Below are 16,844 nucleotides of genomic sequence, written 5' to 3' on the forward strand. Positions count from 1 at the left end.
ATGGAACTTGTTTTCTGCAATCTTTGAAAGAAGACATCGGATCAAACTAGCCTAAAAATATTACATCTTCCGTAGAAGAAATCAACATAAGCTACATAAGATATTAATTTTTAGGACACATTCTTGAAAACAATTCAGTTGTGAGCTAGTTAGCGAGAATCAAAATGACAGTTAAACGCTAATTTCTGAAAGACGTTTTAAATACTTATTTACTTACTTACTTACGTCCTGTAGAAAACAACTTCTTCCAACAAACACTAATCAGAGAGCACAATTTAAACCGTTTAAACTCTGTCTTCCAAGTTGAAGGATCTTCATTTACAAGAATTATGCCGCTACATAGCGAAAGAGGAGATTCTTCGGAAACCACGAGCTCCATGTCCCCTCTAACAAACAGAAAAATAATTAACAAATGTACATGGGATGTTTGGACAATGTGGGAAACCGGAAGGACCAATCAAATAGCAACGAAGTAAGGAGATACAACTTGGTTGTGCTCGGAATCAGTGAAACACATTGGACCCAAGACAGACAGAAAAGGATCGATTCAGGAGAGACACTGCTATACTCTGGTCACGAGGAAGAAAATGCTACACACGTTCAGGGAGTTGCTTTAATGCTATGCAAAGAAGCATGAAATGCACTATTGGGTGGGAATCTCATGCATTAAGGATCATCAAAGCATTCTTCAAAACAAAGAAGGAGGCAATCACAATGAATGTTATCCAGTGTTATGCACCCAGTAATGATAGTAACGAACACGATAAAGGTCAGTTTCATGAGGGGCTGTTGTCGATCGTAGAGAAGTGACCTGGAAACGAACAGATCTACCGGACAGGTGGTCTAAACGCCAAAATCGGAATGGACAATAATAGTTATGAAGATATCATGAAACGACATAGACTGACCAGTAGAAACGAACGACAGTGCTGAGAGATTTGCAAATTCATGTGCATTCGACGAATCGATTATAAGCGTCATAATACTTCCACACAAACGCATATACAAAACTACATATATATCACCGGAACACAGATAGATCATATTTGCACCGATAAAAATATTCAGAAGATCCATAGAGGACGTGAGAACAAATAGAGTAGCTGACATAGCTTCAGATTATCACCAACTGGTAGTTGCTAAGATGAAACTAAAACTAAAGAACTACTGAACAACTAAAGAAACAGCATTACATAGGTTTAACACAGACATCCTTCAACATACTGGCAAACTCAATGTATTCAAGATAACTTTTAGTGGCCCGAGATCTGACTCCAATCAGATCGTATACTGATTCTCGTTATCGTTATCGTTATCGTTATACATGTAGCCAATCCTCGTGTATTATCCTCGACTTAAATCTCGTCGGTGAATAACGGAATTAAACAAGTCAAATATGAGAGTGCATTCCTAATATGTATTATTCATGCAATTATTGATCCGAACAGACGATCAAGGAAACGAAGTGAAACGAAATGATGCGCTTTGGAAAAGGCATGCGACCCAACTCGATTTAACCAAGCATGGATCGATATTTATAGTCGAACAAAAATAAGTTACAAACATGTGATGAGTAAGACAAGAAATGCACACACATACGCTTACATAAAAACAATCAAGGTTGATAAGCGAATAAGCGACTACAAACATGCTCCACGTTCTATTTAGGAGTATTTGGGAGGAAGAAGAAGAAGAAGAAGTGCCAATAAACTGGAAAGAAGGACACTTCATCAAAATACCAAAGAAAGGAGATCTGAGCAAATATGAGAACTATAGAGGCATCACATTTCTGTCAGTACCAGGAAACGTTGTCAACAGAGTGTTGGCGAACCAAATAAAAGATTCAGTAGACGCCCAACTTCGAGATCAACAGACTGGATTCCGTAAGGATCGATCGTGCAAATACCAAATAATGACAGTACGGATCATCGTTGAACTATCAACTGAATGGAAGATGCCAGTATACGTCAAATTCCTTGACTATGAAGGAGAGGTTGACAATGTGAATAGAAGGACGTATAATGTAAATCTTGTTCTCAAACGATGCCTACAAAACACTTAATGTTTAGAAAATTACCGACTCATACCTGATAGAGGTGAATATAACTAGAACTGAGAAGAAAACCCAGTTGATTACTTTATTAACTGGTCTACGAAACGTCTTGTACACAATCATAATCAACGTTTAGCTTAACACAAATGTGCATTCGCGATGTCCATGAAGTTTAATCAGTACGACGAAGTGAGATTAAAGAAAAGTTGAAATGTTCATAGTATAATAAAACATATCCAGTGTTTGCGAATAAATTTAAGGGGAGGATGGTTTAGAGAAACTAAAACTACGAGTTGATATCAATGAAGCTCATGAAGGGAAAGAAGATGAGTGAATATATCTGCATCTCTGTAACAAGTTCTGAACCATTTCATTTAGTGTCTCTAACTATTAATCACGGATGCCACACCGACCTCAAATAGGTCTTTAGTTAGCGAAATGGCTCAGCCCAACAGTCAGTGACTTCGTAGACTAATGTGAAGTTTTGCTACTCATAGTTTTCTCTCAATCTATTCCTATACTACTCAACTCTGCCCGAAGAGTTAGGAGGTGATTGAATATACACAAAAAATGTCCCGGCCACCATATCTGCGAAGATTCAGGGTCTTGTCAATCGATGTGAGATACCTATGTGTTAACAAACGCCTAGCTTCAATAATGCTCAGTTGGTTGTTTCAACACACATAGGTAGTGTGTATAGACATCATTAGAGGACTTTAGTACCTTATTACAAACTGGAATTAGTCACACGTAATTACATCCTACTTCCAGTTTAGCTAATATGTCAGTCAACCTAACTATCAAAACTAGACCACCATCATTGATGATCATCAAGTTTAACCTACCAGATTCCGCTGATCTTCGTCTTTTCAGATTGGCTGTAACCTTTCCAAGTTTGTTAGAAGTTGAAGATCTTATGTGGATCTTCAATCCAAGTTGTTTGGGTACATGGGATAGCTACTATTTGAAGTTTTTCACAATCATTTCAAACATCTAGGTGCAAACGAGATCACAATCGATGTCTTTTCGGATACGGACTCATTCATAATTCCTCATCTTATTAAAAGACTAATATTTGAACGAAGAATATAATCTTCAGGTTCTACATTTATCCGATATCCAAATTAATAATCGGAAAAGTGGTCAGGTTGGTGGTAAAGTGCATCGCTTAAAGTTAAAGCATATGAATTGTAGGAGGAGCCGTTACCAGTGGAGTTCAACCAGGTCTGTTGCGAGAGATCAACTCACTGAAGACAATGGTGTACGGTGGTGCAACTCGGTGGATTGGTTGAAGTTAGACATTAACACCGTTGGATGCAGGCCGGCTCAGTGGTCTAGTTGGTTAAGCGCCTGGCGCAAGACTGATAGGTCGTGGGTTCGAACCTCGCGGGTTGCGGTATCGTGGATGCGCACTACTGAGGAGTTTCATACTAGGATGAAACGGCCGTCCAGTGTTTCCAGGTTTTCCATTGTGGTCTTGCTTCAATTGACTCATGATTCCAATCAAAAACTTAACAATCTCCACAACACCTAAACTAATAAAATAGAATAAAATTGTTCATTTTGATATGACTCATATAGAATGTTAAGCTGAAGCAGCTTATATGTAAAGTGATCCATGATATAAATAAATATGGGTCAGATAGGGTGAGAGAAATAAAAGTACAATTACCATTCGGTTAATTGTTTGGTGGGAGACTATATTGTGTGAAAAATTAGTAAGACTTAATAAGGAGGGATGAATGCGAAGTAAATAAATCATGTATTGGTGAGATTAATGATAATGTTTAAACAATAATAAGAATCGTGGATGTGCACTGCTGAGGAGTCCCATACTACGACGAAACGGCCGTCCAGTGCTCCCAGGTTTTCCATGGTGTTCTAGCTTCAACTGACTCATGATTTCAATCTGTGAAATAATAAGAATAACAATACAAGGATTTGTGAATAAAGATAACAGAGACAATTACATTTGATTACGAAAGGTTCTAAGTACAACAGTCAAATTAGGTAATTCGATAACTAAGATTACTATTGATTAATTAATTGGCCTTGAGGTTGGTCAGGGAAGGAGAAGCGGTTGAATATATTTCTTTTGTAATCATAGCTCCAGTTTCTTAATCCGGATGGCTACCGCTTCAGCCAATTGAAGAACTTTAAGCACGACAAATTTGGGCAAAAATTCACTGACCCGAGAAATAATTGAAAAGCACTTGTTTATACTGGCACTACGACCAAGTTGCACTACATGGACCAATATCGAGCTGTTCACTTACTTCACCACACCTTTGTTTAGCCACACTGGGGGGTGTTCACTAGCACGAAAATGTAAATTCCTAGAACTTCGGCCAATATAATTTTCTCCATAAGAACAATCGAACTGATAAATACAAAATGAGGTGGTCATTCTAGGTAATTCATCTTTTAGATTAGGTACCACCATTGGGCGCATAGAAAACACTAATCGAAGTTCTCCGGCGTTGCAAGATTTTCGGTTTGTTCTGTGTTATCTCTGAGTTAATATTTCGCTATCTACATCCCCTCTGAATTGTAGGCGCATGAACAGGGATTTCTTATTCACCATTAAAATTTTCACTTGACATATAAACTGATTCGAGTTAACATTTCATATGAGTCAATATCATATATCATTTAACAATCCTACAATTCACATGCTTTAGCTTTAAACGATGCACTTTGTCTTTCACCTGGCCACTTTTCCGATTATTGATTTCGATATGAGATATTTGTAGAACTTGAAGAGAATATTCTTCGTTCAAATATCAGTCTTTTAATATGATAGGGATCTTTAAGCAATTACTCAGGAATTGGTCACAACCTTCATATTCACCATATATATAAGCAAATGAAATGCATTAATTTAGAAAACGCTAGTAGGAGGATTTAGATGTGATTATATTAACTATGTTGAATAGTTAATCATCAAGAAGGTACAAGTATTTATAAATAGTTGTCTACACAAAATACTCAACATCCATTGACCGGATACCATCAGTAACAGTCTACTGTGGGAGAGAACAAATCAGCTTTCAGCTGATGAGGAAATTAGGAAAGGATGTTCAAAGTGAATAGGACATACATTACGCAAATCACCAAACTGCATCACGAGGCAAGCCCTAACTTGGGATCCTGAAGGGAAGTGGAAAAGAGGAAGATCAAGAGGATGAATATCAACTGGGAAGGATGGAGATTGTTGATGTGCGGTATGTGCTTCTCGACGATGGGTAACAGGTGTAAGTATATCATATTTGATGGGTTAACACAAATATAAGTTGATGTGAACGGGGAAACAAGAAGCCCTGACAAACTACGAAAGTTATTTTTTGGGACGTTATTTGATTTTATTTAAAGCTTGTGAAACACTGACATTTATTTTTGACCCTTTTTTATTCTACAGAGCATGAGCTTTCGTTCGATGTATCATGCATTGCCATATCCATTTCTGTTTCAAAGCTATTGTAATTTAAACATAATATTTTGCACCTTATTTTCTACTCTAATTCCCAGTTTTGGACATAATTGTATTTTTCCAAATTATTTTACGTTGTGATCAGGATAATCACCTATTTATTCATGTATTTTTTTGCACTAATCTGAATTCAGAGATTTCTCAGGAAATCGAGATATCGCAATACAGCAAATAGTGTTCCAACTGTCTTGTCTTCTCTCATTCGCGTGCTTGCCAACCGATCAGGTGCTAGAATAGTTTTCTTTTGTCTCTAACTCACCTCGAACTCACGCGTACTAGCCTCAAGGTTAAACCGGCAAACCTATTGCGTCAAGGTTTTAATTTAGAGTAGACAGATCAAGGCCATAACACAAGTAATACTATTAGAGTTTACATACGGTAAATAACACAAAGTAGAACTAGCAGATAAATCAAAGAACAACTAATCGATATTGATCATTCTTGTATAGTAATAGAAAGAGCGATTTTGTTCACCTAATAATAATTAGGTTGAAAATTGAGCAGACAGTAATATTGAAGGTATGTGAAGTAACAATTTTGAAGTTGAGATAATAATGTACATAGTGGAATGCAACTCATTTAATTTTTTGTTTATATAACAACCAAGTCAATACTTGAGTTTACTGTTGAAAGATTCTTAATATTAAACCATTAATCTGTAAGGTTTAGGACGATTGACTTATCAGTAAAGTTTTCTTAAATACCATACGAAACAAGAAAACTAATTGACTGAACAGAAAAAACTAGTATTTCATAGTTTTATAGAAGAAAAATTTAGATTTATTCTGACACCAAACTCAAATGAAACAAAGGCTATTATTACTTACTTACTTACACCTGTTATTCGCAATGGAGGATAGGTTGCCCACCAGCATTCTCTAACCCACTCTGTCCCCGGCCTTCCTATCTATTTCCATTCATTTCTTGTTCATTTTTCTCATATCTGTCTCCATTTCCCGGTGTAATATGTTCTTTGGTCTTCCTCTTTTCCTTTGTCTAGCCTTGAATATTCCATGTGAGGGCTTGTCTTGTGACGCAGTTCGGTGCTTTCCTCAATGTGTATCCTATCCACTTCCATCGCTTCTTCCTGATTTCTTCCTCCGCTGACGGATCCGAAGTATTTTGCGTGGACAACCGTTAATAAACACCTGTATTTTCTGGATGATGGCTTTCGTTGTTCACCAGGTTTCTGCCCCATACAACAGTACAACTGTCTTGACATTTTTATTGGAAATCCTGACCTTGATGTTGGTTGACAGACAGTTGTTTTGAGTTCCAGATGTTCTTCGATTGTAGATATGCTGCTCTTGGTTTGCCGATCCGCGCCTTCACATCTGAATCAGATCCACCCTGTTCATCAATGATGCTGCCCAAATATGTAAAGGGTTTTAAATATTCCAAATCTTCTCCATCAAATGTGATTCCATTGTGAAATGCTGTGTTGTATCGGAGAATTTTGTTTTTCCTTTTGTGTATTTGAACTACTAAATCATAAGTATGGATTGGATCTTAGTGTATTTAACAATCATTTGTAGTGAACTGATCTATGGTCGGTTGTTTCAATCGATTGATGATTCTTAGCCGAACCATGTATCCCATTTTCGTTATACGTAATTTGTCCACTGTATCCCGCATTTCCCTTCAGATGTTGACATCTTCATGATCCAGTCGATCACCAAGAGAAGGAGAAAGGGTGAGAGTAAGCAACCTTGCCTGACAACGGTCTTCACTTCGAACGACTTTGTCAACTGTCCTCCATGCACGATTTTTCAGTTTTATCCATCATATGAATTCCGTATGATATAAACTATCTTCTGAGGCACGCCGTAGTGTCGAAGAAGCTTCCATAGTGTTGTTCTGTCCACTCTATCAAATGCCTTTTCGTAGTCAATGAAGTTGATGTAGAGTGATGAGTTCCATTCAATTGATTGTTCCACAATGATCCGTAGAGTTGCGATTTGGTCTGTACACGATCTACCCTTACAGAATCCTGCCTGTTGGTCTCGAAGTTGGGCGTCTACGCAGTCCTTCATCTTGCTTAACAATACACTGTTGAAGACTTTTCCTGGTATTGAGAGAAGAGTGATGCCCCTGTAGTTATCACAGTTGCTGAGATCTCCTTCCTTCGGAATTTTGGTCAGAAGTCCTTCTTTCCAGTCTGTTGGTCCTTGTTCCTCATCCCAAATCTTATTGAAGAGAATGTGGAGTATCCTTGCAGTTACCGCTACGTCTGCTTTTAGTGCCTGTGCTGGGATGTTATCTGGTCCTGCTGCTTTGTCACTCTTGATTTGTCTGATGGCCATGCTGATTTCTTCAATTGTTGGTGGGCCAACATTGATTGGGAGGTCCGTGTGTGCTGCTTCGATGTTGGGTGGGTTCAGTGGAGCTGGTCGATTCAAGAGTTCTTTGAAGTGTTCTACCCACCTGTTTTGTTGCTCTTCAATGTTGGTGATTACATCGCCTTCCTTGCTTTTCACTGGTCGTTCTGGTTTGCGGCGATTTCCAGACAGTTTATTTGTCGTGTCATACAGTTGTCTCATGTTTCCTTCTCTTGCAGCCATTTCCGCCGTCGTTGCTAAATCTTCCACATATTTACGTTTGTCGGTTCGGACGCTCCGCTTCACTTGTTTGTTTACTTCTGTGTATTCAGCTTGTGCCTTGGCTTTTTCTGCTCTTGTTCGACTGGTATTGATTGCTGCTTTCTTGTTCCTCCTTTCTTGAATATTATCCAGTGTATCAACAGTAATCCATTCCTTGTGATGGTGCTTCTTGTGACCCAGAACCTCATGACATGTTGAAGTGATTGCTTCTTTGATCCCCTTCCAGTTGCTCTCCATAGTAGTTCCTTCTTCATTGAGTAGATCATGAAAGGCCTGAAACTTGTTGCTGAGGACTATATTGAATTTGTTGAGTTTGTCAGTATCCTTGAAGAAAGGCCGTATTGAACTTTTGTGATATTGTCTGCCCCGTTGTCCAGTGCTTCTTGAGTTTCAATTTCATCTTGGCGACCAGCAAGTGATGATCTGATGCTATATCAGCTCCTCCCTTGGTTCTCACGTCCTCTATAGTCCTCCTGAACGTTTTGTTGATGCAGATATGGTCGACTTGGTTTCGTGTGGTGTGATCCGGTGAAGTCCATGTGGTTGTGTGAATGCGTTTATGTGGGAATATGGTGCCGCCTATGACCAGTTTATTGAAGGCACATAGATTTGCGAATCTATCACCATTTTTATTCCTTTCTCCCAGTCCGTGTCATCCCATGATGTCTTCATATCCAGTGTTGTCCGTTCCAACCTTGGAGTTGAAATCTCCCATCAGAATAGTCAGGTCCTTTGTTGGACACTTCTCGATGATTGACTGCAGCCTATTGTAGAATTGATCTTTAGCGTCTTCATTGTAATCGTTGGTAGGCGCATATCATTGGATGATATTCATTGAAATGCCCTCTTTCTTTGTTTTGAAGGAGGCTTTGATGATCCTTGGTCCATGAGGTTCCCATCCTATAAGTGCATTTTGTGCTTTTTTGAACAGCATCAATGCGACTCCTTGTGTATGTGGGGCATTTTCTTTTTCATGGCCAGAGTATAACAGAAGCTCTCCTGAAGCTAATCGTTGTTGTCCAACTTGCGTCCAATGTGTTTCACAGATTCCAAGCACTTCTAGGTTGTATCTCCTCATTTCTGCAGCGATTCGAAAGGCTCTCCCGGTGTCCCACACTGTACGAGTATTCCATGTACCTAAATAAATGGTTGCTCTGGTTGTCAGAAGGGGCATCGGCCTCGTAACTTCCGAAGGAACTCGGCTTTCATCATGAGGCGTTATAGTTCTTCTAAATGAAGACCTTCTGACTCCCAGGACAGAGTTTAGAAGGTTTGAATAATTTTTTCTGGTTAGCGTTTCTTTAGAGAATTAGTTTTCTGTCGGATGGGGTGGCTAACCCCATGCCCAACCCTCCTCCTTTATCCAGGCTTGGGACCGGCAGTAGCCCCCGGATGTACTACAGGCGGAGTTGAGGCACCAAATAGATATGAGCCAAATAAATCATCCTACTTCTGTGAGGGCTATGATGTTGCTCAGGTGCCCAGACAGAAGTAGGTGATTTTCTTTGAGGGACCACACCAACAGCCTTCAGCCTAAAGGTCTGATCCACAAAAAACGAAGTGAAGCAACGTCAGGAGATACAGTCCCATGGTAGCCGGTAACCAACAAGAGGTTCATACACCATTTATTCCTTCAAGATACTGGAGCTCATGCACACCATTGGTTTGGAATATGGGTTTTCCAACTCCTCTAAGTGGACTCTCCATACCCACCAACCCAATTAAAGCGCCGGACATTCGATTTTCGTCTTCTCAATTTCGTAAACAAAACCCTCACTTCGAGAATGCAGTGAGTAGAACTTCCCTGTTAGTGATTGTATGCATAATTGAAATGACTATTAACAACCTAACGATATTAGCTCTCAATACAATGATACATTGTACCTGTTGTACTATCTTTTGAAATGATCATCAAGTCGATCACGTAAATATCCACACACACACACACACACATGCACACTGTTAGTAGTAAGATACTGATCGTAGATATAAAAATAGAATTACATACGTAGCAATTTTTCTAGGTTTGAATTTACTCTTTTTTCTGGTTTGCCGATACCTCCAAATTCAACATCAGGCATAAATTTACTTTCGTCACTGAGGATGCATAATATCTTACTTTTATATTCACATTTATTCATGATAACTAGGCCTGATCCTTTATCAGGTTTTAACAAGACAATATCAGAGTTTATTCGTAGGTCTTTTAATGATTTAAAATGCTGGGAAGTTAATATGCTTCTCTGTTTTGGTCCAACATTATGAAATTGGTGTGCTATATCCACCAGTTTAACTTTACACCAGCTTTGATTATTTGAAGACGTAGGGGTCAGAGTACTCAGTTGATCGTATAGATTTTCAAATTGGGCATTTATTTCCAATTCAGACATTTGCGTTATAGGGACGGAGAAATTAAAACCAAGAGGAAGGGCTTCCTTTTCATTAGCAGATAATACAATGGAAGATAAATTAGTGACATACTTTTCAGGATTAACTGGGAATAAAATAATTTGATACAAGATTTTTCGAGCTTTTTACCGATCGTTTCCTTTGTTTTCAAAGTGACATTACTGAAAAAGTTGGTGAATTTAATATGGCAGACTATAGATATTTCCTTTAATATAGGCAATGCTTGAGTGTATAATTCATAGTTCTGATAATCTTCATCTTCTAATTACATTATCGAAATTTATCAAAGGGACTAATTGTTTTAGAATTACATACATCTGACCCCATAAAATTATCACGATAAATAAGGATCCACAATTATAGAACATCAAGTCATAATATCAATATTAAATTTTATTCCCCAATTATTAAAAGCAAAAAAAATCTTAATAATAAACGATTGTACAGCCTAAATTGAATTGAAGCCCAAAGAGACGATTAACAAATAGAATATTGATATTTCTGTTTATAAACAAACAAACAAACAAGCATATTTTCATTCATGGTTACTTGAATGGATCATCTATTGAATAATGAAGATTATAAAAAGGTAAGCAGAATAACGTCTTCAATGGATCTGGTGACATAGAGAAAAGATAATATTTGAATACTGAAAATCTTTGCCTATAGGGTACAATACAAGTCGAATGAATGATAGTAATGCAAGAAAAAAAGACAAACTTACAATCCGATAGCATGCAAATATGGATTGAGGTGTAGAGATTTATCCAGCAATTAAAGAAGATATATCGAAAGGGATAAACGAATAGATCAATTGGTTAATCTGTTGACTTTTGAATAACCAAACAAGATTTATAATAAAAAAGAAGGAAGAAACACTTTCCAATATTTTCTTCGTTGAATTGAAATCTTTCAACGTGTTGAACGTATAACAACTCTTTCTGTATGTACTGACATACAACGTGAATTCATAATTGCTAAAATAGAAACTTGAATTGCAAATACTACACCAACAGTAGCCAAAAAATATGACCATGTATCATTAAATTTTCCAGTATATACTAAAATACCAGTAACTAAACAAGCTGTACCCAAATATAATAAAATAAAACGTGCAGTTATATAACCAATACTAACAATAATTACATCTGAACACAATCCAATTAAATCCAATATAAAGACTACTGTTAAAGCAATAACTCCAATAAGTAGTAATACTACAACAGCTATAATTGCATCTTTTGATTCTCCTCTTTGACATGAATCAAACAATCCTCCACATCCCCATTTTGTTGTTGCTATACCAATACCAATTAATGTTATAGAAAGACCAAGAAGTATAGTACATAAACGACGTAATTCAATCATAATTTAATGAGACTGAGAAATAACAATGACTATAACAGCACGCACTTCACGAAGAATTATTTATAATAATAGTAATAATAAAACTAATTTATACCTTATGTTCTCATGATAGAAACTGGTACATTCATTGTTAATTAACCAATCATAAACATTGACATAGATAGATATACAAAGGGGTGTTTAGTGTTTAAAACATTTCCCTCGTTAAATTTAAACCGGATACTAAAATAAACCAATAATAATTTAGTTAATCTCTATATGCACACTACTCAATGAAAGTTTAATTATTGATATTTTGTGTTGATATGTTATATATGAAGGAATAAATAAATAAAAGTGCAAGTTCAAGGTTGATAAAATTGTTAAAGAATCATCGATGTACATGTCAAACAAATACCTAAATTGTATTGCTAAACACTCATTGAAATCAGTCAAAAATAACGATGCATATGAAATAGACAGGTTGAATAAGGATAGAGTTCAAATTACTTGTCATAACGAAATTTACCAAGTAGTCGCCAGTTGAATACCATCTTTTCGGTTCAGGCTGTTCTTGTTTGCCTATATATACAGCGCTTCTGCTGTCAATCTTTCTTTATGGGTGTGTTGGGCTGATCCAGAAAATTGCTTGCAAAAGACAAGCACAAGCATCAGGAAACACTAAGAAGCGTTTCGGCCAATCAGCGTTCACTTGGAGTCTTGGCCAGAAAAATCAAGGGAGCGAAACGTCACATGCAGAGGCTCTGAATGGTTGGCTGCTACACTGCTACTATGTTTAGTAGCATTCCAGAGTATTCCAACGACCCAAGGACATTTAAAATATTACAAAAACCCTATAATTTCTGTAATAGAACGAACCTTGGATTAAACTATTTCTCGCATACTTTGAGTCTTCTCTCTCGTGTTCAGGTCGCTGTATAGTTCTAGCTTGGGGGTTACAGAATAGCTTAGGAGACGAATATAGCGTTCAAATCTGCAAGACTTATCAGTGGTAAAACCTTTCAAAAGTATTTTAGTCTCTTCAAAGTTAATCTTGTGTCCTGTTTCTAATGCATGTAACGCTATAGCAGACTTATTCTCAAGTTTCTTCAAATCAACCGATGATTTGAGAACATTATTCAAACATTGATTGTGTTCCTTCAATCTTACATTCAATTGTCTGGATGTTTCTCCAACATAGGCTGCATTACAATCATGACATTTGATCTCATACAGAATATTGTTCAGTTTCAGTAAACTCAACCAGTTGCAAATGTTAAGTTCAGGATATATATACCATTTCTGTATAATCTACTGCTCACATGAGAAACTGAAACCATCTTATCAATAATCTGCATAGCAGCAGTACGCACATTTCTGTGCACTGAATATTTGATTTCGTCTATTAATCTCTCCTATATCAATAGTCTAGTATGTTTCTATTTGGGTCATCTGAGTACGACTCTGAGTAGTCTATTGTCAGATGCATACATTTTGTTTCTACATATTAGACGTTATCAAATTTGTAGACTGAGAAGTCGGCATCATTAGATTATTGCTTTAAGAAAGCCTACGGTGAGAAAAAAAAGCAAATTTAGTGAAGAAATATTTCTTTGTTAATTAGCTACACACCATCCTTGAACAGTGACATACCGTTAAATATAAGAATATAAAAATTCAATACCAACTACATACTGATCAGAACATTAACATAACAATAAACGGAATGTAAAAAAGAAAAGTTTAAATGACTGATTATTAAAATTGATTATATGAGAAGGAAGATTAAAACAAAACAAAAACAATGTAGGCTTAACTTTATCAATTAATAACTTGCTTATCATGAGATGCTTAGTGATAGAAAGGCTATAGATAGTAGCCTTTCTAAAGTAACTGATGGTTTCAAGTATGGATAAAATATGAGGGTTGGACATACGGTCAGCAACCCCATCCTGTAGAAAACAACTTCTTCCAACAAACACTAATCAGAGAGCACAATTTAAACCGTTTAAACTCTGTCTTCCAAGTTGAAGGATCTTCATTTACAAGAATTATGCCGCTACATAGTGAAAGAGGAGATTCTTCGGAAACCACGAGCTCCATGTCCCCTCTAACAAACAGAAAAATAATTAACAAATGTACATGGGATGTTTGGACAATGTGGGAAACCGGAAGGACCAATCAAATAGCAACGAAGTAAGGAGATACAACTTGGTTGTGCTCGGAATCAGTGAAACACATTGGACCCAAGACAGACAGAAAAGGATCGATTCAGGAGAGACACTGCCATACTCTGGTCACGAGGAAGAAAATGCTACACACGTTCAGGGAGTTGCTTTAATGCTATGCAAAGAAGCATGAAATGCACTATTGGGTGGGAATCTCATGCATTAAGGATCATCAAAGCATTCTTCAAAACAAAGAAGGAGGCAATCACAATGAATGTTATCCAGTGTTATGCACCCAGTAATGATAGTAACGAACACGATAAAGGTCAGTTTCATGAGGGGCTGTTGTCGATCGTAGAGAAGTGACCTGGAAACGAACAGATCTACCGGACAGGTGGTCTAAACGCCAAAATCGGAATGGACAATAATAGTTATGAAGATATCATGAAACGACATAGACTGACCAGTAGAAACGAACGACAGTGCTGAGAGATTTGCAAATTCATGTGCATTCGACGAATCGATTATAAGCGTCATAATACTTCCACACAAACGCATATACAAAACTACATATATATCACCGGAACACAGATAGATCATATTTGCACCGATAAAAATATTCAGAAGATCCATAGAGGACGTGAGAACAAATAGAGTAGCTGACATAGCTTCAGATTATCACCAACTGGTAGTTGCTAAGATGAAACTAAAACTAAAGAACTACTGAACAACTAAAGAAACAGCATTACATAGGTTTAACACAGACATCCTTCAACATACTGGCAAACTCAATGTATTCAAGATAACTTTTAGTGGCCCGAGATCTGACTCCAATCAGATCGTATACTGATTCTCGTTATCGTTATCGTTATCGTTATACATGTAGCCAATCCTCGTGTATTATCCTCGACTTAAATCTCGTCGGTGAATAACGGAATTAAACAAGTCAAATATGAGAGTGCATTCCTAATATGTATTATTCATGCAATTATTGATCCGAACAGACGATCAAGGAAACGAAGTGAAACGAAATGATGCGCTTTGGAAAAGGCATGCGACCCAACTCGATTTAACCAAGCATGGATCGATATTTATAGTCGAACAAAAATAAGTTACAAACATGTGATGAGTAAGACAAGAAATGCACACACATACGCTTACATAAAAACAATCAAGGTTGATAAGCGAATAAGCGACTACAAACATGCTCCACGTTCTATTTAGGAGTATTTGGGAGGAAGAAGAAGAAGAAGAAGTGCCAATAAACTGGAAAGAAGGACACTTCATCAAAATACCAAAGAAAGGAGATCTGAGCAAATATGAGAACTATAGAGGCATCACATTTCTGTCAGTACCAGGAAACGTTGTCAACAGAGTGTTGGCGAACCAAATAAAAGATTCAGTAGACGCCCAACTTCGAGATCAACAGACTGGATTCCGTAAGGATCGATCGTGCAAATACCAAATAATGACAGTACGGATCATCGTTGAACTATCAACTGAATGGAAGATGCCAGTATACGTCAAATTCCTTGACTATGAAGGAGAGGTTGACAATGTGAATAGAAGGACGTATAATGTAAATCTTGTTCTCAAACGATGCCTACAAAACACTTAATGTTTAGAAAATTACCGACTCATACCTGATAGAGGTGAATATAACTAGAACTGAGAAGAAAACCCAGTTGATTACTTTATTAACTGGTCTACGAAACGTCTTGTACACAATCATAATCAACGTTTAGCTTAACACAAATGTGCATTCGCGATGTCCATGAAGTTTAATCAGTACGACGAAGTGAGATTAAAGAAAAGTTGAAATGTTCATAGTATAATAAAACATATCCAGTGTTTGCGAATAAATTTAAGGGGAGGATGGTTTAGAGAAACTAAAACTACGAGTTGATATCAATGAAGCTCATGAAGGGAAAGAAGATGAGTGAATATATCTGCATCTCTGTAACAAGTTCTGAACCATTTCATTTAGTGTCTCTAACTATTAATCACGGATGCCACACCGACCTCAAATAGGTCTTTAGTTAGCGAAATGGCTCAGCCCAACAGTCAGTGACTTCGTAGACTAATGTGAAGTTTTGCTACTCATAGTTTTCTCTCAATCTATTCCTATACTACTCAACTCTGCCCGAAGAGTTAGGAGGTGATTGAATATACACAAAAAATGTCCCGGCCACCATATCTGCGAAGATTCAGGGTCTTGTCAATCGATGTGAGATACCTATGTGTTAACAAACGCCTAGCTTCAATAATGCTCAGTTGGTTGTTTCAACACACATAGGTAGTGTGTATAGTCATCATTAGAGGACTTTAGTACCTTATTACAAACTGGAATTAGTCACACGTAATTACATCCTACTTCCAGTTTAGCTAATATGTCAGTCAACCTAACTATCAAAACTAGACCACCATCATTGATGATCATCAAGTTTAACCTACCAGATTCCGCTGATCTTCGTCTTTTCAGATTGGCTGTAACCTTTCCAAGTTTGTTAGAAGTTGAAGATCTTATGTGGATCTTCAATCCAAGTTGTTTGGGTACATGGGATAGCTACTATTTGAAGTTTTTCACAATCATTTCAAACATCTAGGTGCAAACGAGATCACAATCGATGTCTTTTCGGATACGGACTCATTCATAATTCCTCATCTTATTAAAAGACTAATATTTGAACGAAGAATATAATCTTCAGGTTCTACATTTATCCGATATCCAAATTAATAATCGGAAAAGTGGTCAGGTTGGTGGTAAAGTGCATCGC

The 16,844-nt window shown here is 37.2% G+C and overlaps 3 protein-coding genes across 3 annotated transcripts; 1 reads left to right on the plus strand and 2 right to left on the minus strand.

The window, feature by feature from the left end:
• Window positions 1–5,288: 5,288 nt before the first annotated feature.
• Window positions 5,289–9,040, minus strand: MS3_00001298 (uncharacterized protein). Its single transcript, XM_051208750.1, has one exon. It carries the CDS (start codon window positions 8,378–8,380, stop codon window positions 7,319–7,321), a length of 1,062 nt encoding a protein of 353 aa, XP_051072732.1. The 5' UTR covers window positions 8,381–9,040; the 3' UTR covers window positions 5,289–7,318.
• Window positions 9,041–9,452: 412 nt separating this feature from the next.
• Window positions 9,453–10,094, plus strand: ABCC1_4 (Multidrug resistance-associated protein 1). The gene has a single exon (XM_051208751.1). It carries the CDS (start codon window positions 9,732–9,734, stop codon window positions 10,044–10,046), a length of 315 nt encoding a protein of 104 aa, XP_051072733.1. The 5' UTR covers window positions 9,453–9,731; the 3' UTR covers window positions 10,047–10,094.
• A 1,370-nt stretch (window positions 10,095–11,464) lies between these two features.
• On the minus strand, window positions 11,465–11,990 carry SMPD2_6 (Sphingomyelin phosphodiesterase 2, neutral membrane (Neutral sphingomyelinase); the record flags this gene model as incomplete). Its single annotated transcript, XM_012946286.3, has 1 exon — window positions 11,465–11,990. Exon 1 carries the CDS (start codon window positions 11,918–11,920, stop codon window positions 11,465–11,467), a length of 456 nt encoding a protein of 151 aa, XP_012801740.1. The 5' UTR covers window positions 11,921–11,990.
• Between the last annotated feature and the right edge of the window lie 4,854 nt (window positions 11,991–16,844).

Source organism: Schistosoma haematobium, chromosome ZW (assembly GCF_000699445.3).
Source record: "Schistosoma haematobium chromosome ZW, whole genome shotgun sequence".
Lineage (NCBI taxonomy): Eukaryota > Metazoa > Platyhelminthes > Trematoda > Strigeidida > Schistosomatidae > Schistosoma > Schistosoma haematobium.